This window comes from Mustela erminea, chromosome 9, assembly GCF_009829155.1.
Source record: "Mustela erminea isolate mMusErm1 chromosome 9, mMusErm1.Pri, whole genome shotgun sequence".
NCBI lineage: Eukaryota > Metazoa > Chordata > Mammalia > Carnivora > Mustelidae > Mustela > Mustela erminea.
Genome location: NC_045622.1, coordinates 66512034 through 66534222, shown reverse-complemented (window position 1 = coordinate 66534222; position 22189 = coordinate 66512034). Strand labels below are relative to the sequence as shown.

General features: G+C 39.2%; 1 protein-coding gene and 1 pseudogene across 5 annotated transcripts in view; both read right to left on the bottom strand.

Moving 5' to 3' along the window:
• USP47 (ubiquitin specific peptidase 47) overlaps window positions 1-3140 on the bottom strand; it is a 110552-nt gene extending 107412 nt beyond the window's left edge. For 4 of the 5 annotated variants that reach the window (XM_032360507.1, XM_032360509.1, XM_032360510.1 and 1 more), the window contains exon 1: window positions 2874-3139. In XM_032360507.1, coding sequence (XP_032216398.1) covers window positions 2874-2912 — 39 coding nt within the window. In that variant the 5' untranslated portion in view covers window positions 2913-3139. Of the gene's footprint in view, window positions 1-2873 lie in introns of all 5 variants that reach the window. The other variant, XM_032360508.1, reaches the window with a different exon arrangement.
• A 372-nt stretch (window positions 3141-3512) lies between these two features.
• LOC116599840 lies at window positions 3513-20304 on the bottom strand (annotated as a pseudogene).
• Window positions 20305-22189: the final 1885 nt, after the last annotated feature.

The window sequence follows — 22189 nt, the reverse complement described above, 5'->3', positions numbered from 1 at the left end:
CTTTGTTATAAATACCAAAATTTGAATTTCATATATATTTTCATGTGTCATGGAATATTATTCTACTTATCTTTTATAATTTGGAAATGTAAAAGACATTCTTAACTCATAGGCCATACAAAAACAGGCTATGATACCTGTAGTACACAAAGCAGCCCTCTTTGGAGTCCTCTAAGATGTATCTGTCCTTGAGCTTCAGGGACCAAAATAATATATTATTCATTCAACAACTACACACATGCATGAATGCACACACCTAAGCAAGATCTTAATCTAGCAGGGGTCAGGGTTCCCTATACAAAGGTCCTAAGCAAACAAAAAACAATAAAACCCTCTATATTGTTGATAATAAGCCATTAGAACAGAAGCAAATTTTTGTTTTAATTTTGCAATTTATTTTCACATAGTAAATGTACTTAGAGAGTTACAAACTAGTCTTACACACCCTCCAAGTTATATGAAGGTAACCATAAAATAGGGTATAATCAAGGAATAGTGAAGGGATATGAGTTCTAGCCCTTACACTGTCATTTACTCATTACGTGACCTTAAACAAGTCACTTTTTTAAAAAGATTTTATTTATTTGACAGACAGATCACAAGTAGGCAGAGAGGCAGGCAGAGAGAAAGGGGGGAAGCAGGCTCCCTGCCGAGCAGAGAGCCCAATGCATGGCTCCATCCCAGGACCCTGAGATCATGACCCAAGCTGAGGGCAAAGGCTTAACCCACTGAGCCACCCAAGAGCCCCCTAAACAAGTCACTTTCAATCCTCTGGCCCTAATTTCCTCATTTGTAAAGTGAAAGGGATTAAGTTACTAGATGATCACTATACTCTCCCTTTAGCACTGTATGATTCAACTCCAACTTAAAAAGACAGGGTATGACAAAGAGAAAAGTGGTAATTAAGGACATAAAAAGGATACTGACTAAATAAGCAGGCAGATAAGAAAAACAGGTAGGAATAAGACCAAAAAAGTACAATATTACTAAACAACTAAATTAATAAAATAAAGAAAAATTCAGCAAGAGGAGTATGGTCATCAAAAAAGAAAGAACTACGTAACAAGCTAAAAAAGGCAAAAACTTCAAGTAATAGTCTTAAGACTTGAGACCACTGTGCATGCTTCCAGGAATCATGAGAGGAGCCAAGGAAAAAGAACAGCCTGAAGATCAATCTGGGGGGGGAAGGGGAGACATATGTTCCAAAAAATGTAAAAGAAAAAAAAAAGTTGCGATGTGCTTGAAGCCTCAGGTAAGGGAGTTAGTCTTAAAGGAGAGGCAATTAATCTTTAAAATCCAAAAGGTAAAAGTGGTATTACAGTATTGGTTTTTACACAACTGATATTTTTCTGCAAAGCTGCATATTTATATCATGGGTTTTTTTAAGACATCAAATTATTAGGGAAATAAATCTGATGTTGCATTTTCTTAAAGCAGAGTTTCACCTATACTGTATTTTTCTAACAATCAAAAAATTAAGAAAGGACTAACTTTACTTTTTGTAAGAATGAAAACCAGCAATATGTAGCTTTAAAAGAAAATGCATGTTTATCTTTTTTACAGCACCTATCACTTCTGTTCTTTCGTAAGAGTTACGTATTTATGTAGTAAAATACCTCTCCTTTAAATGAAGCTCAACGAATATTACCAACACTCTCTTAGTAGCTTTGAAAGCTCCCACGGCAAGAACTCTAATTCATGTTTATCTGCCTTGCACAGAGTTGGTGATGTTCGATGAATAAATACTGACATACGATAGCCAAGTTAAAAAAAAAAAAAAAAAACTGTCCTTGCAAAACAACTGCCATCTGATAATGTAGGAAAAATATTTTATCAGATACATAACTCCAGTATCACTTTTGCAGTGTCAGAGCTTGCTTAAGGAGCAATTTTGCTACAAACTATCTAAAAAAAAAAAAAAGAATGTTTAATGGCTATCGCTTATAAACATCAAGATTCTACACAGCTCATTTCAACCGGACACTGCCTCTATTTAAGGTATATGAGAAAAAAAAAATCCAAAGCATTAGCCTGATGATCAACTAGTTAAAAATACACATTTGGATACGCTGAAGATATTTATAAAGCCAACAGGGATACTATTAATATATTGAAATCCACTGGCCAGCGCTGGATTCTACCATTAATCTTCTACTACTATTCAAGAGAAGCCAAGAAGTTAAGGCTTCTCATATCACTTGCTTTAAAGAATTCAAGCAGTCACCCAAACTAGCATACACAACCCAGCTACAAAAAGTAGTTCAGCTTTCCATATGGTAATGTTTAGCTATCTCTCACCTTTCCGTGAAAGTGAGCATTTACTTTTTCAACGATCTTCCACAGGCCCCATTTAGGCAAACCAACAGGATTACCAAGTAACAGGAGTTCAAAAAAGTCCTAACAGTTAACTCTGCCCTCCCTCAGATCTCAAGTTGGGTGTAGATTTCACAAGCCCCGAAAGCTACACACTGCCACTGTCAAAACCAGAAGCAGCACCGTCACCCTGTCGTGCCCATCAACAACTGTTACAGAAATTCTTTGAAATTATCTTGGCTCGACATGTTAAATAAGTACTTAAAAGGCCACCTTCTCCCCCAAAGCCGGACCTGATTCCTTCCAGTCCGCTCCTTTATCCGTCCGGCCCGACAAACCCGAGAGGGGCGGTCTCGGCTCCCCCTCCCCCGGCCCCTAGATCCAGTCGGGTCTCCCAACTGCTCGCCGCACCCACCGTACAGCCCCCACCACACACCTCCTCCTCCCCCCCACAGCCGGGCCCGCACACGAGCTGGGCCCGCAGCCGACCCCTCGCCCGGGCCTGCACCGCCTCGAGCGGACACAGGCCTCGGGCCTAGCCTCCTCCGCTGGCCCCTCACCTCTTTCGGGACCAGTTGGTTCTCCTCGCCGGGCACCATGGCTCAGACTCTGGCCGCTCCTCTCCGCCCTGCCGGGGGAGGGGGCAGGGTGGTGGCGGCTCTCTATCTCAGAAGAGAACGGCAGCGGCAGTCATCCTCTCCGCCGCCTGCGCTCCGGCAACCGCGGAGGCCTCAGCCTGGGCCTCAGACACCAGCGCGGAGACACCGACCCACCGCTGCTCCGCCGCCGCCGCCGCCGCCGCCGCCGCCGTCGCCTTCGTCGTCGGCCCCTCCCCCAGCCCGCTGCAATCAATGGAAAAATGGCGGCGGCCGCTCTCGCGAGAATTCGAGCCGTCGGGCTCCGAGCCCGGCGCTAGGCGCCCAAGGTGTCGAGGCAGCTGTCGCTCGCGTCTAATTACCTCAGCTCTTACTAAGCCCCGGGATGTACAAAATCGGTTGAGCGGCCATGCAAACAAACGCCTTTCACGGGAGGGATGCTGGACAGTCCATTTCGGGAGTCCCTCTGCCGGCAGGGAAGAACCAGGCCTCAGACCCCTCCATGGCTTCTTGGGCTCTTCGGACTCTCCCCACCAGGGAAAGACTGGAGCCGAAAGCTCCTTCTCTGACCTTACCGCCAACCAGCACTGCCCTCCCTTCCCGTTAGAAGAGCGTCTTAACTCCATCTCCTCTTCGCAAAGCCCTCGCCTCTCCTGGGAGAGAAAGCGTCACGGGCGGTCTCCCGGCCTCCGGGCTCGGACGCGGCCCCAGCCAGAGGGAACTGCGTTTTCTTTTCACCCCCTCTGCCTGCACTCCTGACGGCCCGGCTCCAGGCACCTCAAAGCCATCTCCTGCGAGGGGAGGCGGCAGCCCTCGCTTCGGAGAAACGGTGTCATTTCTTTCCCCCGCCAACCCCAAAACACACACACACACTCTCCCCCCGCCCCCATTAGAGCGGCACTCTCTTGTCCCCTTTATGGGAACTTCCTCCTCCATCAGGTTCCAGCCTGGGACTGAGATCGCTTCTGAGAGTAGGGCTGCAGTTTGAACTCTACCAAACTCCTTAAGAATGTTTCAGAGTACTTACATCTCTGACTGTAAGCATTGTGCTGTTTTATACGAAACAAATAACGCAATAGTTATTTTTCCAAATCTCACTCATTAAACCCTCCCTTATGAAGACTCGGTGGGGTGTCCTTCCTGAAGACTTCCATGGGTACAGTGATTTCACATCATGCTGAGATAAAATAATCTTTCCATATTCCTAACACCCACAGTATCACCTACCTGTCCTTGTGCTCTCCAGACTTTTTCTGATTGCACGCCCCTAGTACCAAAAGAAAAACAAAAGGAAAACACAACTCTGTAAGTCTATATACTTATGTAAGTTGTATAGGCGTCTTGCTACTTGTGACGGAAAACATTTTTTTAAAATATAAAAAGGATAAGATAAAAAAATAAACATTTTAAAGTAACTGTAAGAGTTTTTTTTTATATTAATGGTATAAAGAATTGTTACTCTCACTAAAAATATTTAGTGAAAGAAATATGATTGACTAGGTTTCAATAGTTTTTAAAATCTTTAAAACTTTGCAAAGCAGTTACTAAATTGTCTGATTCAACGTTCAGGTTATTTTTGTACCTCATTTTAATAGCTGTCATAAGCTGAAAAAGATAATTTACAAAGATATGTAGATCCTAATGGAAGAAGTACATCTTTGGCTGCTCTTACTAATGCAAGAATCCATTTTTATCTCTTCCATCCACCAACCATGAAAGGTTTTTATTGAAATTCAACTACTAACTTTCTATCTGCCCTGATGTCAGCCAGAAAATGTTGCATTTTTATATTTTTAACAAATGGGTTCAGAACTCTTTGGAATGCGTTGCTTGGAGGAGTTTTCAATAACTTGGGAAAATTCTGCCTTCAAATTTTATTGCACATGTGTAAGCTTTTTTTTTTCAGGGCACTGATCTTGTCTTTATTTAAAATTTTGTTCATAGATTTTTGAATTAATTTTGAATCTTTAAAATATGGTATTAAGATATTCTTTATCTTGATTACTGAGTTTGGCTGCCCCCTTAAATTTAGCACCCAAGGTTAATGCCTCACTTACCTTACCATTGTCTCAGCCTTAGGTAGCACACAAACATCATTTTTGCATCGAAATCCCATAATAGAAATATTTCCAAATCTCTGATTTCAAAGTTTTATCCCCAGTACTTAATAAGATGGTTCCTGTATAGCTCATGCAGAAAGTAGACTATCATCTCTTATCACCTCTTCGCTTGTTTGCATTATTATCTCCAACTCATGTTTTCTTTCCAGAAATCTTTTAGCTATTTTCATTTTAGTAAGGGGTCCATTTAATGAAATAATAATGTAACTGGTAAATCTACTTAACCCAGCACACATAAACTGGAATAAATCACAATATAGTAAAGGGAAAGAAAATGAAGAAATCCCTGAATTATTCCCCACATTGCATAACTCACACTTTTCACTCATGAATAGTGAGATCCCATTGTCAATCTGTACGTTAAATATTGGCAAGACTTGTTTTTTTTCTATTTTTAGATAAAAATAAATATTTTTTTAAGGTTCCAATATTTTTTTCCCATATTCCACCTTCTCTGATTGTATTCTTTGGAAGCCATTGGCATGGCTGTACCAAAGCCTCATAGGTTTGCTCTGCAATAAATATTTGTGTAATAAGTATATGAATCAATGAATTGATTAATAAATAAATGAGCAAATATTGATATAAGGCCACTCTTCCTAGTAAATTAAGTTACTAATATTACATGCATATGCATTTATTTTGTATATGGATTTTATGTCTTCAGCCCTAACTTCTCCTGTGGGTGCCAAACTTATATCTACCTTTGTGATGACTTGAAACATTTCAAACTTAATTTGATCCAAACAGATCATTTTTTATTTCCAAGCCTCCCCATCTTCCTTCCGCAACATATACTCTGCCAGTTCTCTCCCTCTCAATAAATTGCACCATCATCAATTCAGTTTATCCAGCTGAAAACTTGAGAATCTTCTTTTTTAAGATTTTATTTATTTATTTGATACACAGAGAGAGCACAAGATGGGGAGTAGCAGGCAGAAGGAGAGGGAGAATAAGGCTCCCTACAGAGCAGGGGGAGCCCGATGTGGGGCTTGATCCCAGGACCCCAGGATCATGACCTGAGCCAAAGGCAGTCATTTAACCAACTGAGCCACCCAGGTGCCCAAAACTTGAGAATCTTTACCTCACATTCAATTCATTACTAAGTGCTGTCCCTTTATCTTCTGAAACATATCCCAATCCAACCAGTTCTCTTTATATCTACTACTTTCCATTCCTACCTCAATCATCATCTTTTCTTGCCCAGACTACTGCTATTGTCTCCTAACAGGGCTCCTAGCTACTACTCTTACCCTCCCAAATTTCATACTCTGCAAAGCATCCAGAGTGAGCCTTTTAAAGTATATAAGATTATATATAGTTCTTAGTTAAAATCTTATCTTACTTAAAACCTTGCAAAGATTTTCTGTCCTACTCAGCATAACATCCATATTCCTTGCCATGGCCTACAAAGTCCAGTGCAAGCTACCCCCTGGCCACTTTGCTCATCTCATCTACCCCTCTTCCTTTGATACCAATGACCTAGTCACTCTGCCCTTATTGAAGCTTTTCAAATACATTGTTTATTCTGTGCTACAAAGCCTTTGCACTAGTTACCCTTTGCCTAAATGTTCTTCTCCCAAATCTCTGCTCTTATCTAGTTCTATCTTGTCATTTGGGCCTTTCAAATGTTTCCTCCTCCAAGAGGCCTTTCACAACCATTCAGTCTAGGCTGGTTGTCCTTAATATACCCTCTGTGCCTGGAATAGTGTCTAGTACATAGTAGGTGCTTAAGAAATTTTTGTTGAATTAGTAACCTTTTTTAGGTGAGAATCACATTTTAAAAAATTGCCCAGACTGGTGTAGGTCAGAAGCTTGTTGCTTTTCCTTATACATTTTTTTTGGATTATTTTTTTAATCCCTCCACTTTAAAATATTCATAATATAACCCTAGTCAAAACATGAAACAAACATCAGGAAAACTCAGGCGGGGGGGACATTCTACAGGATACCTGGCTGGTATTTTTCAACATAAGCTCAAGAAGAACAAGGAAGGATTGAGAAACTGTTACAGACCAGAGGAGACAGGGGAGACATGACAACTAAATGCAGTGTTGTACCCGGGATTGGATTCTGGAACAGAAAGAAAACACTAATGAAAATGTTTGGGAAAATCCAGTAAAGTCAGTCGTTTGGTTACCAATAATGTTCCAATGTCAGTTTCTCAGTTTTGATAAATGTGCGATGATAATGTACACTGGCAGTGTAATGGGGAAACAGGGAGGGGTGCATGTAGACTCTCAGGGATTTTTTAGCAACTTTTCTGCAAATCTAAAATTTCTCCAAAATAAAAAGTGTATTTCAAAATGTCCAAGGAGTGCCTGGATGGCTCAATCAATTGAACATCCTACTCTTGATTTCAGCTCAGGTCATGATCTCAGGGTCCTGAGACTGAGCCCCACATCAGGCTCCATGCTCAGTGCAGAGTTTGCTTGTCTCTCTTCATCCCCCTGTTTCTCTCATGCTTTTTCTCTTGCTCAAATAAATAAATAAATAAAAATTTTAGAAATGTCTTTCGAAATCTTAAGACATTTCTTTCTTTCTTTCTTTTTTTACATTTCAAAAAAATTACATTCACAAACATTTCTATATTTTAGACTATTTTTTAAAGCCATATAGTCAAAGTCATATTGTATAATTTAAGAGCTAGTGATGATGTTCACCACTATAACTGTAACTATCAGTAATACTGTTAAATGTATTCCATAAATGTGAATAGATATTTTTACCATGACTGTGTTTTAATAGGGTTAAAAAGATCTTTAGTCAGTGTGATATGGACTTGGACCCCTGTTTTAAGATCTAAGCTCAGACACTTTTTCTGTATAAGACCTCTCTAAATCTCTTTTTCTCAACTAGAAAATGGGGGCAATAAAGTGGACCTTTAGCATTTACCAACTTAATATTTGCAGTTTTGACCAGAAAAGTCCATGATATGTACAACCATTCATAATTGTACTAGAGAGGAAGTTTAAATTTTACACATTATCCAGAGTATAGGAAACTAGAAAGCTGAGTGGTTGAAAGAATAAGCTGAGAATTGTTTACCTGATATTGAATCCTACTTCTGTTATTATTAACTGTGTGGTCTTCCTTGAATAGCTTTCTTAAAATCACTAAGCTTCAACTTTCTTTTTTTTTTTCTTTCTTTTTTTTTTAAGATTTCATTTATTTATTTGACAGAGAGAGATCACAAGTAGGCAGAGAGGCAGGCAGAGAGAGAGGAAGGGAAGCAGGCCCCCTGCTGAGCAGAGAGCCCGATGCGGGACTCGATCCCAGGACCCTGAGATCATGACCTGAGCCGAAGGCAGAGGCTTAACCCACTGAGCCACCCAGGCGCCCTAAGCTTCAATTTTCTTATCTGTAAATTGAGGATAACAATAGCCCAGCTTTGTGAGGTATTTTAAATAGCAAAGAAAATAACGATAATCATAAAACTACAACAACTAAGGTATGTTTATATATATATGTATATATTCAGCCTTGTTCTAGCTTTACACATACTATTTCATTCAATTCTTTCAACTTTTTATGTATGACTATTATCCCCACTTTACAGGTGAAGAACTTGATATAGAGCTATTGAAGCACGCAGCACACTGTCTATCATTATCAGAATAATCAATATATACTGCCTATCATTATCCCAGCACTTGACTTAGCTCCATGAGGGATCATGACAATGCCTGGCATATAGTAGGTGCTTTTAAATATTTGTGGAATTAATGAATAAATAAACCATTTAGCTACAGGATAAATCTTGTTAATCGCCCAGCAACTGTACTTTGGCATAGTTTCTTTATTGCCTACTCTTCTCCACTTACTTCCATGAAAATGTCAAAAATGTTCTTTTTTTTTTTAAAGGACTCTGAAACAAAATTTAACTATTAGCAATGAGATTGAAGAAATGAAGAACGTGATGGATCTTTGCCATGAGATAGTCCATTTGATTGAGTCAGAGAGTGGAATGTAAATTAGTCAAAGGCTTATATTTGTGATGGAAATGACCTCATCAACAAAGAAGCAAGACAAAAACAATTTGGGAAACTATATTCAGTGAGTGCTTACACCACTGGGATAAAATAAAAATTGGCATCAGCTAAGTAGAAAACCTAGTAAACACTAAAAAGATGACTAACTCTTGATGTAAAGATAAGAATAGGAAGCACCACGCTCAAGAAAATGTAACCTAGAAGAAACCTAGGAACATATACATGTATTTCCATGAAGCATTTAAAGAGGACGTTAGTGGAGCTCTCAACCCACTTTGGCCTCAAAGAAAGATTGGTTCAAGGACCTGACATAGCATTTTGTATTGACATAAACTAAAAATAAATAAATAAATAAATAAATAAATAAATAAAACAAATCATTGCCATGGAAGTGCGTTTCACCTCTTTCTGAGCTGAAGAAGTTCATGAAATAAAGGGTTTATGGGTCAGTATGTTCAACAGCAAAAAAAGAAGCTTACACCAAAAAAAAACTGGCTTGCAAATATATCAAAGGAAGACACACAAATACCAGAGTTTAACGCAAACAAAGACAAACTGACCATGAATCATCCTAGCTTTCTCTGGGTTTCTGCAAACCCTTCAATATCAAGGTCCAAAATAAGGAGAAATCCAATAAAACAAAGTCAGAGTCATGGTGTTAATCTTTTGAAATGATTTCATAAGATCTTTGTAATAGAGTAGTACTTATAAAGTTGTGTCTGAAGACATCTCAATATTCCTTGAGAATATCAATTGTTCTTGTAACAATTACTTTACAAAATTATGATTAGAAAAAATATATACAGAGGTGAATATATTACAATAATATTGTCATGGAACAAAAATAAAACCCAGAGTGTAAAAGGAAATATGGTAATTAAATTTTTTCATTTTGTGTTTAGCTAAATATTGACATAAATAAAGTCAAAAGACAAAATATCAGCTAGAAGAATATTTGCAACAAATATAACAAATGGCTAATTTCCTTAGTATAAAAGAGCTCTCATAAATCAATAAGGAAAAAATGAACAACTTCTGCATAAAGGAGAAAAATTGGTACCTCATACAAAAATGAAATACAAATTGCCAATAAACATTTAAAAAGATCCTCTACTTTACTCATTATTAAAGAACTGCAAATGAAAAAAAAAAACAAACCCAAAATGTCATTTTCACTCTCATATCAACAAGATTCATGGGGAAATAAGAACTCATTTAAATGTTGTAGAATATGAATTAGTGTAAACTTCTCTGAAGGCAATATGGTAATATGCACATCAAAATTATACACAAAATGTACACATCTTTCAACCTAGCAGTTCTATTTCTAAGATTATCCTATCGTACAAATGAACAAAGATACTGCAGACCTCACACCACCACAATAAAATGAACATCTCAATAAAGTAAGTAAAATGAATTTTTTGGTTTCCTAGTGCATTTAAAAGTTTTGTTTATACTATACTGAAGTCTATTAAGTGTACAATAGCATTATGTCAAAAAAACTGATGTCCATGCCTTAATTAAAAAATACTTCATTGCTAAAAAATGCTAACCATCATCTGAGCTTTCAGTGAGGCATAATCTTTTTGCTGCTGGAGGGTCTTGCCTCAATGTGGATGGCCGATCAGCATGGTGGTTACGGAAGGTTGGGATGGTTGCGGCAAATAAGGTTAACAGTGATGTTTTCCACACTGATTGACTCTTCCTTTCATGACTGATTTCTCCGTAGCATGTGATGTTGTTTGATACCATTTTACCCACAGTGAAGTTTTCAAAATTGGGGTTAATCCTTTCAAGACCTGCCTCTGCTTTATCAACTAAGTTTATGTAACATTCTAGATCCTCTGTTGCCATTTCAACAATTTTCACAGCCTCTGTGCCAGGAATAGATTCCACCTCAAGAAAACCCCCCTTTTTTTCCCTTCTATGGAAGCAACTTCTTATCCATTACCGTTTTATCATGAGATTGTAGCAATTCAGTCAAGGCTCCACTTCTAATTCTTCTTCTCTTCCTTTTCCACCAATCTGCAGTTATCTCCTCCACTGAAGTCCTGAACCCCTCAAAGTCATCCAGGATGGCAGAATCAGGTTCTCCCAAACTCCTGTTAATATTGATATTTGACTTCTTCCCATGAAACACAAATGTTTAATGGCATCTAGAATGGTGAACTTTTTCCAAAAGGTTTCAGTTCTTTGCCCAGATCCAGTAGAGGAATCACTGTATAGCCTTATGAAATGTATTTATTAAACAACAGGGCTTGAAAGATGAAATTACTCCTTGATCCAAGGGCTGCAAGAATGGATGTTGTGTTAGAAGGTGTGAAAACAATATTAATCTCACTGTACATCTCCATCAGAGCTCTTGGGTGACCAGGCCCATTGTCAATGAACAGTAATGATTTGAAAGTAATCTTTTTCTCTGAACAGTAGCTCTCAAGAGTGGGCTTAAAATATTCAGTAGATCATGTGGTATACAGATGCGCTGTCACCCAGGCTTCGTTGTTCCATTTGCCGATCACAAGCAGAGTAGATTGAGCACAATTCCTGAGGGCCCCAGGATTTTCTGAATGGTCAGTGAGCATTGACTTCAATTCAAAGCCATCAGCTGCCTAGCCCCTAACAAGAGAGTTAGTCTGCCCTTTGAAGCTCTGAGGCCAGGCATTGACTTCTCTTAGCTATCCTCTCCTCGAGGACATCTTCTTCCAACCGAAGGCAGTTTCATCTGCACTGATATATAGTGTAGCCACGTTCATGACTAATCCAAGCTAGATCTTCCGGATAACTTGATGCAGCTTCTGTATCAGCACTTGCTGCTTCACCTTGCACGTTAATATGACAGAGAGAGCCTCTTTCCTTAAACCTCATGAACCAACCTCTGCTACCTTCAAACTTATCTTCTGCAGCTTCCTCACCTCTCTCAGCCTTCATAGAATTAAAGAGAGCTCAGGCTTTGCTCTGGATTAGGCTTTGGCTTACAGGAATGGTGTGGTTGGTTTGATCTTCTACCCAGACCTCGAAAACCTTCTCCATATCAGCAATAAGGCTCTTTCGCTTTCTTATCATTCATGTGTACACTGGAGTAGCACTTTGAATTTCCTTCAAGGACGTTTCCTTTGTATTCACAACTTGAGCAACTGTTGCAAGAGGCCTAATTTTTGGCTTATCTTGAACTTTCAACATGCCTTCCTCACTAAGCTTAATTATTTCTGGCTTTTGATTTAAAGTGAGAGGCATGTGACACTTCCTTTCACTTGAACACTTTGCATAGAATCCATTGCATAGTTATTAATTGACCTAATATCAATATTGTTGTGTCTCAGGGAATAGAGAGGCCAAGGGAATAGCTAGTTGGTGGAGCCATCAGAATACACAACATTGGGGCGCCTGGGTGGCTCAGTGGGTTAAAGCCTCTGCCTTCAGGTCGGGTCATGATCTCAGAGTCCCTGGCTCTCTGCTCAGCGGGGAGCCTGCTTCCTTCTCTCTCTCTGCCTGCCTCTCTGCCTACTTGTGATCTCTGCCTGTCAAATAAATAAATAAAATCTTAAAAAAAAAAAAGAAAAGGATACACAACATTTATCAATTAAATTCATTATCTTATATGGGCATGGTTCATCGTGCCCCCACCTCCAATTACAGTAGCAACATCAAAGATCACTGATCACACATGGTCAAAATTAATAAAATAATGAAAGAGTTTGAAATATTTCAAGAATTGCCAAGATCTGATGCAAAAACATGAAGTGAGAAAACGCTGCTGAAAAAAATCGCGCCAATAGATTTCCTAGATATAGGGCTGTCATAGCCCTTCAGCTGGTAAGAACTTCAGATCTGTGAAGTGTGATAGAGCAAAGGGCAATAAAAAGAGGCGTGCCTGTACACAAATTCGTGTTTATTACAGTTATTGCAAACAATAACAAAAACTAGAAACAATATGAAAATTTGTCAACAGGATTATGTATATTATGGTACACTTAGGCCATATAACACTATGCAGAGACACTAGCAGAGAAGCTATTGAAATCTGAACAAAGTGCAGAGTTTAGTGAATACTAATGTACCAGTATTAATTCTTATGGATGACACATGTACCTTTGTCATGTCATGTATTCATATTTCATGTCTCATATTACTTGTAAGTTCATATTACAATTTGATCTAAGTCCAAAATTATCCCAGCATGAAAAGTTTATTTTTTTTATTTTTTATTTTTTAAAAATTTTATTTATTTATTTGACAGAGAGAGATCACAAGCAGGCAGAGAGGCAGGCAGAGAGAGAGAAGGAAGCAGGCTCCCCGCTGAGCAGAGAGCCCGATGCAGGGCTCGATCCCAGGACCCTGAGATCATGACCTGAGCCGAAGGCAGAGGCTTTAACCCACTGAGCCACCCAGGCGCCCCGAAAAGTTTATTTTTTTAAAAAAATGATATAGGAAGAAAATCAATATATAATAAATAGAAAAAGCAAGTTGCAGGATAGTATGGATAGCAGTTTGTGTACTAAAAGATGAGGGTTATATATGTATAAGCTATTATAGGCATAGAAATCTCTAGGAGCACATGACCTTATTCTACCAAAAAGAAAGTTTACAGCAGTTAGCTCTGAGTCCTTGGAACAGAAATTGTCAACTTCAATATCGGTGTAGGCTGGGATGTTTTCATTTTCACTTTCACATTAAATCATGTTGTGTTCTTTTCATTCTTTTGCCACGGGGCATGTGTGTCTTCTATAATTTAAAAACAACCAATTAAAAAAAATAAGGTACAGAAAATGACTAACGTGGTCACTGATAAATTGTGGATGTTCAGTATTTGAAACCTTTTGTTTTTTTATTATCAGCTTGGTTCATAAGTTCTTTATCATATCTCTAATAACAATCATAAAATTTTATTGGATATTTCCTATGGTCCAGGCCCTGTGTTAAATATTTTACACATAAAATTTCATTGCTCCCCCCACCAAAGCATTCTGAGTTGGGTACATTTATTATCCCCTTTTTATAGAATGGAGACATCAAGTAACTTGCCAAGGTCATGAGGCTAATAAATGGTGTAGCCAGGACTGGAGCCCAAGCAGTCTGATTCCATAGTCTTTGATCATACGGAAAGCCTTGTTTGCTTCTATAGATACTATAGAAAATATTTTAACATACATAACATATTTCATACAAAATACATCTTACTTTCTTTTTTTTTTTTTTTTTTTTTTTTTTAAAGATTTTATTTATTTATTTGTCAGAGAGAGAGCGAGCGAGAGCAAGCACAGGCAGACAGAGTGGCAGGCAGAGTCAGAGGGAGAAGCAGGCTCCCTGCGGAGCAAGGAGCCCGATGTGGGACTCGATCCCAGGACGCTGGGATCATGACCTGAGCCGAAGGCAGCTGCTTAACCAACTGAGCCACCCAGGCGTCCCACATCTTACTTTCATAAGTTATATTTTAACTTCCTTAATGATCAAGTGATGAGTATAATTCAGTTTCAGTGGAGGAAAGCAGTGATTAATAACTTTTAACTTTAAACTGAGTTGGGTGATTCAAAGTCTCTGGACCTTTCTTTTAAACTTCAGCACATGAGCTTTGAGGTTTGATCTTTTTTTTTTTAAAAGATTTTTTTTTTTTTTATTTATCTGACAGAGATCACAAGTAGGCAGAGAGGCAGGCAGAGAGAGAGGAGAAAGCAGGCTCCCTGCTGAGCAGAGAGCCCGATGCGGGGTTTGATCCCAGGACTCTGGGATCATGACCTGAGCTGAAGGCAGAGGCTTTAACCCACTGAGCCACCCAGGCGTCCCAGATTTACACAGAGAGCGTCTTTTATTTATTTATTTATTTATTTACACACAGGGAGTGTGTTTTATTTATTTATTTATTTATTTTAGAGACTGAGCTCACGTATGAAGTGGGTGGGTAGGTGGCTAGTGCAGAGGGAGAAGGAGAAAATCTCAAGCAGACTCCATGCTGAGCCAGACTTGGGGCTTGACCCTGAGATCATGACCTGAGCCAAAATGAAGAGTTGGGTGCTTTACCAACTGAGCCACCCATGCGCCCCAACTTTTTCTTTAAAAAGATAAATAGCAGTTGTTACTCCTTTTCTCTTCTTCCTCTTCTTCCCTCTTTGTATAGAGTAGGTAAGGGTTTTTTGTTGGTGTTGATGTTGTTGTTTGTTTGTTTGTTTTTTTGTTTTGCATAACAGCATCTAAATTTGTCTATCAAGACCTTTCAAAAGACCAATACATGTGTGTAAAGGAATATTTTCTCATTGGTTTACATGAGACCTCTAGTAGAAAAGCCAATGCAATTAACACTGGATACTTGTTGATAGAATTTTTACATTCATAGGTAATTAGGCCTTTTTTTTTTTTAAAGATTTTATTTATTTATTTGACAGACAGAGACCACAAGTAGGCAGGAGGCAGGCAGAGAGAGAGAGGAGGAAGCAGGCTCCCTGCTGAGTAGAGAGCCCAGTGAACCTGGGAAGGCAGAGGCTTTAACCCACTGAGCCACCCAGGCACCCTGGCCTTTTTTTAATTTAAAATTTTTTCAGGATCTTTAACTGTGATCTCATTTTGTCAACAATCAAATCTATTGGATTCCTGCTGTGTATTATGGCACTGTAGTTTATAAGGAATCATAAATTCTTAGGTGGATTCAATGTCTCATTTGATTTAACTACAAAAACTTCAGAATTTATTATGTGTGTGAGCACTATAATCATGTAAGGCTCTTTGGAAGATAAAACATAATAAATAAAGCTTAGAAAGTAGATCATAAAATAGATAAGAAAATGTGATGAAAAGAGCAGAAATGAATTAGGGTCATTTATCATAATAAATTAATCGCCACTAAATATCCCTAAGGTATTTGACACTGTAAGAGAGGCTTAAAAGAGCATAAAGTCAGTGTGGTTGCTGATTTCCTGCATAACTGAATAAAGGAGATTAAAAATGATGGAGCATGTCAGAACTTTATGTCTGAAAATGTACTCTGAAATTCAATTCAACAGGTATTTACTAAGAGTCTTTCGACAAGGCGTGTTGCCAGGAACTGTGCCAGATGAACAAGAATGCTCTCTACTCTTGGGAGTTAACAATCTAGTTAAAACAGCATTATCCAATGTGTGAATTAGAAGAAGGTGCCTCTAGGCTCACAGCCTGGTGAACAGTGTGGGCTAAACTTCAGGGCATCTGGGTGGCTCTTGTGAAATGTTTCATGGTAGTTTGGAAAATTCCAACACTATTTAAATCTAAAGATTTTAAGTGGAAATTTTATCTTAACACTATTTCTTGCATATAATCTCAGTTCCCAAAAGTAACCACAACAAGCAATTTGGAGTGCAAGCTTCTGAATCCTCAAAGAAAGTTGTTTAGCTATCTGTTAATCTCTGGGGGAGTGGTCTCCAAATTGTTCTGACCTGGTGCTTATTCAAGAAAACACTAACACATATCAATTAATTCATTTATTCATTCAACACATGCCCTACTATTATTGGCCTGATATCCCAAAATATAATAAACAAGGAAAAGTTCATCATTAAGGATAATGAATGCAAATCCATATTACAAATAACCTTCTTGATGGTTTCATGAAAATTTGTTTGACTGTCACACTGGTCGAAACTTTAACTTCCTGAGATGTATGACTGAGGTGTTGTACCAAGAGGAGGAGAAATGTTCTCTCTGCCATTTTCTTGTTTCCTTGTACTTATAAGGAGTGTCATTTGTACTTAAAAGCACTGAGCAGAGACAGGCTGCCTGAGCTGGATTAAGAACTAGAAACAAACTCTCCATGGCCCAGTTTCCTCATGTCTAAAATGGGACTAGAAGAGGGCACCTGGGTGGCTCTGTCTGTTAAGTGCTGAACTCTTGATCTCAATTTGGATCTTGATCCCAGGGTTGTGAGTTCAAGCTCTGCCCTGGGTTCTACACTGGGCTTGGAGCCTACTTAAAAAAAAAGGTGGGGGTGGGGCGCCTGGGTGGCTCAGTGGTTTAAGCCTCTGCCTTCAGCTCAGGTCATGATCTCAGGGTCCTGGGATCGAGCCCCACATCGGGCTCTCTGCTCAGCGGGGAGCCTGCTTCCTCCTCTCTCTCTCTGCCTGCCTTCTGCCTACTTGTGATCTCTCTCTATCAAATAAATAGATAAAAATCTTAAAAAAAAAAGGTGGGGGGTAAAAAATAATCCCTTTCTCACTGGGTTTTTGTGAAGGTTAAATGAATTAATAGAGACAAAGCACTTAAGACAGTGGCTGGTGTACGGTAAATGGCATGTAAGTATTCCATATATCATTGGCGTTAAGTTCTAACTGTCATTTTTTTGGGTAAGAATCTTTTAGAGCCACCTTTCCGTTTTGCGATGGCAGGTTAGTTAAAACCAGATAACTTGGACTCTGTAAATCTACTTCACCAAACCTTCAGTGACCCTGTCTTTACTGTGGAAACTCCCCTGACCTCTTTCCCTTAAAGTGGTCTGGGTACAGTAAGCTGAGGGGTCATCAGACATGCATGCCTGGTGTGGGTGCTGAAGCAAGTCACATATAAAAAGTAAGAAGAAGGAACTACTTCACCCTACTTGAGTCTTCAGAGGAATGGGCTCCTGAAGGAAGGAGATGCTGCCTGGTATGGTAAATACTGAAGAACAAACTTTCTCTGACTAGTGTTAGAAAAAAAAAAAAGAAACAAAAAAACACTTCTTTTAACTGCTTATTAAGGATACCAGAGTTTGAATGGAGCGACTGCCAACACTAGAATGTAAATTCCATGAGGATGTTTGTCTGCTTATGTTCATTGCCCTTTGCCTGATGCCTACAGTAATACTTGGCACAAAGTGCTTCTGATTTGTCAAATGAATTAATGAATAGAGAAACCACGAGTGCCTAGATGGCTCATTTGGTTAAGTGGCCGCCTTCAGCTCAGGTCGTGATTCCAGGGTCCTGGAACTGAGCCCCCCATTGGACTTCCTGCTCAGCGGGGACCCTGTTTCTACCTCTCCAACGCTTGTGTTCTCTAGAGTTCTCTCTCTCTCTCTTTCTCAAATAATAAATAAATAAAATATTTAAAAAATTATTAGAGAAACCGTGTCTGTGAACTATGAGGTAGGAGACTTTGTAGACTCCGTGTGAATCATAGAACACATATTATGGGGATCCCATATGCAATCTAGTTCAAAGTCAAGTAATCCACTCAAGGCAATCCAGGAAGTCAGGTCAAGTGTGGGACGTAGAGCTCCTATTTCCTAAGTCCTCATTCACCTAGTGGAACCTTGTCAGAAGTATCAGACGGCCACAACTCACCTCTCACTCATCAGACCTTCTCAAGTGCAAGGAAAGAATCTGATTCCAGAAGGGTGAAGGAAATGGAAATGCTAGAGATCTTTCTCTCCAACTACTATATCTGTGTCTGGCTTCCCTGGGAACCCACAGCTTTAGTTGTTAGAGATCTTTCTTCTTTAAGGAATGAGGAAGAAACAAATAGCAATAAAATGCAGATACAATTTAAAATATGTAATATAAACATCTTCTATTTCCATTATTTCTCAAGCACACTAACGAGGCTGAGTAGCCCACTGTAGCCCAATGTTCAAGAGAAATGTGACCTGAACATCTGAGTTCCTCATTGTTCTTAAGGGCACATTCTGAATACACAGATATTCATAAATATAATATGAATATGTATTCATATAATACATGAATATTTATGAAAGGAATGTATAATATATAAATTAATGCGTTTTATATGGCATAAAGGATAGATAGATCCAACAACCTTAAATTTTAGGTTTTAGGCATAAAATCGGACTTTGCCATAACACCCCTAGCCTTTGCATAAATGTTATTATCTCAAAGTAAACTGCCACCCTTTCTAAACAGAGATACTCCTCAACCTTACTAAATTTTTTGCCTTTTAAAACTTAAATTCATGTCTACTAGTTTGAAGTTTCAGGCCTTAGTTGTTTGTGAAGTCTACCTCCTAAACATATCTCAGGGCTGCCCAATTTTCCCTATCTCTACTGCCACAAGTTAGTCCAACCCATTATCACCTCTCAGTTAAGACTAATGAAATAACTTCTTAATTCTATTCCCTCCCTCCCTCCAATACTTTTCCCACACAGCAATTAGAATTAACTCTTTAAAAAAGAGTTACAGTCTTCCAATTCTTTCCATAGCTCCTAAGATAAAGACCAGAGTCTTTGGTGTGGTGAACAAGGCCCTTCGGGATCTGGCTTCTGCCTGTTCACCAGCTTCCTCTTGGGCATGCTTCCCCTGAATGTTTGCATTTCAGTCACATTTTTCAGTTCCCGAGAGTCATCATTGTTTCCCTTCCCCAGGGCCTTTGCACCTGTTGTTTAAACTTCCTGCAATGTTCTCTAGTATGGTGCTTTCCTACACCTCACACACATCCTTTGCCCAGTTATTTTTTACCTACCCCTGAGAGTTCAGCTTGGTCAGCACCCCTTCTAGGAAGCCTTTACCCCTCTTTGGATAAGTCAGGTGCCTTGTCATATCCTCTCTTAGCAATTCATTTTCCTCCTTTTTAGCACTTACCATAATTGTAATTTAAGGAATTATGGTATTATTTCTTCAATGTTTTTCTAGCCCAACAGAATGTAAGTTCTATTAGAGCTGGCTTATTCGTCACTGTCATAGTACTGTCAGGAATAAATAGGTCTTGAAAGAATAAAGAAAATAAGAATAATTTCTTAAACCAAAGGTGTTTGTTACTAAAGTGAAATGCCAATCATGAAAGTGGAGTTCACATTTTTTTTTTTTAAGATTTTATTTATTTATTTGTCAGAGAGAGAGCAAGCGAGAGCGAGCACAGGCAGACAGAGTGGAAGGCAGAGGCAGAGGGAGAAGCAGGCTCCCTGCCGAGCAAGGAGCCCGATGTGGGACTCGATCCCAGGACGCTGGGATCATGACCTGAGCCGAAGGCAGCTGCTTAACCAACTGAGCCACCCAGGCGTCCCTGGAGTTCACATTTTTTAAGTAAATGTAAATATATACTAAGATACAGTATGAGACACCACCCTAAATGAAAACCCCCATACAGACATACATCCTCACACTCCTGTTCAGTATCTCTCAAAAAAAAAAAAAAAAAAAAAAAAAAGACAAAAGGAAAACATATGCAGCTTCAATGAGAGAAATCTTGCTAGAACAGGAAGGAAGCAGGAGGTCTCAGATCAGGTGACTGGTTGTTGAGGACCAAGCCCTCAGTTAGTTAGTCACTGACTAAGGGAGTCACAGGCTTCTCCTAGCCAGGCGCACTGGGGCTCACCTCCTCTGGAGGACTTTTCATGCTGCTTCTAGTGAACTTGGCTGATGCCAGAGAGGCAAAGAGGCAGGTAAAGTGTCCTGGGATGCAGGGGCTAACGATCTGTAGACAGGAGCCCGAGATTCTTTCTAAATTAGGTACATGGGTGAGGAAGGACTGATTTCAGCAGCTGAACCTGAACCAGAGGCCCAGGATTTGGCTTCAGAACAGCACTGTTCTGTGGAGGAGGTCACCATGGATTTCAGGCAAATGCAACACGTGGTATCTTTGGTGGTTGTCAGTGTCCAGGGCAGAGCACAGGAAACACCCCTCCCTCAACTCCTAGGAGTTCATCAAGAAGCTCAATGGATTTGTGAGGTAGAAACTTTAGCCCCAAGCTCCTCTGATGCTCTTGATTTTCTAGTGCTTATAGCCATTACGCTCAGGCTGGAGGCTCCAGAAGACCTAATCTAATTCCACTGAGGATATTTCAATAATTTATAGCTATGTTATAAGCTATTACTATATACTGATTATCTATAGGATATTAGGACTTAAACAATAGAAAAGCATATTGGTAATTATTTATTAGAAAAGCACATCAAAAAATACCAACTGCCTATCTTTTCTATGGTATTTGGTGTCATTTTTTAAAAAAAAAACTTGGGATAGAAGAGGAGTCATCTGGTTGGGTAGATTTGCAACTCAACTTTTTAACAGTGCACACTCATCCTGATTGTGCTAACATCTGCACAACTACTCAAAATAAAAAATTGGAAAGATTCTTGACCAAAGACAAGTAAGTAGGTATTCATAGGAATGTGAGAGTTCATTGTTCATAAGTTAAAAGTTAATTAAAGATATCCACAACAGCTGATTTACCACAAAGTATCCCATCCTCCGCTGTATGTACTACCTTATGCATTTCAGTGAGGGGTGGGGTGGAGTGCAGTGGAGCTGGTGGGAGCCAGAGAGCCCTCTCTAGAGGTCCAGTGAAGGAAGATGAACAAAGAGGAAGGAAAGAAGACCAGATCTCAGAGAAGCCACAAGTTTGGCAACTTGCAAAATAACTAGGAAGAATCTAAAGGGGGCTCAATTTTGGAGAGTAGGGGTGGGAGCACGGTAAGGGCTAGATCAAAGAATATGTTGCTCTAGATTATGCAGGTTTTTGTTCTGTTTTATTTTTCATTTTTTGCTTTATTGATGTGACCTGAAAAAGGCAAGCTAGATAAACTTACATTCCCCAAGGAGTATGGGTAAGCACACAAGTGCTCTGTATATGTTTACTGACTTGGAATGAATCAATCACAAAAAGTTGCTGTCTAGAATGTTTAAGTGTATATTCAAAACACTAGCTCCTATTAATTGAACTACATGTTGCACATTATGCTACCTGCTTCATATTTAATCCTCATAACTAACCTCGGGTGAATGTTTTTGAGTTCCAGTTTTACAGAGAAGAATACTGAGGTTCAGAGAGGTTAAGTCACTTGTCTAAGTCACAGTCAGTAAAAGCCAAGGGTCAAATCAAGAACTGACTGACTTCATAGCCTGTGTTCCACTTTTCCATGCTGCTCTGTTTTTGTGTATTACTGAGTAATCAGAACTAAGATAATTTTCCCAAGTGCTATTAACCAGATTTTCTGTGGAATCATTACTTATATGTATCTCTTCTCTGCTAATGTGTGAATTCCTAGGGTAGGGAGAGCTGTCTAATTCATCATTTGTCCCAACTACTTAACAGAATGACTGGTACCTAATAATAATTGCATCATTTTGAACTGTGTTAAGCACAGTTCAAAGTGCTTTATGTATATTAACTTAATCCTTGCAATAACTTATAAACTATAAGCTATTATTTTCTTTGTTCTACAGGTATAGAAGTAGAGCCACAAAGAGGTTAAGCAATTTGCCCAAGTTGTGATAGAAG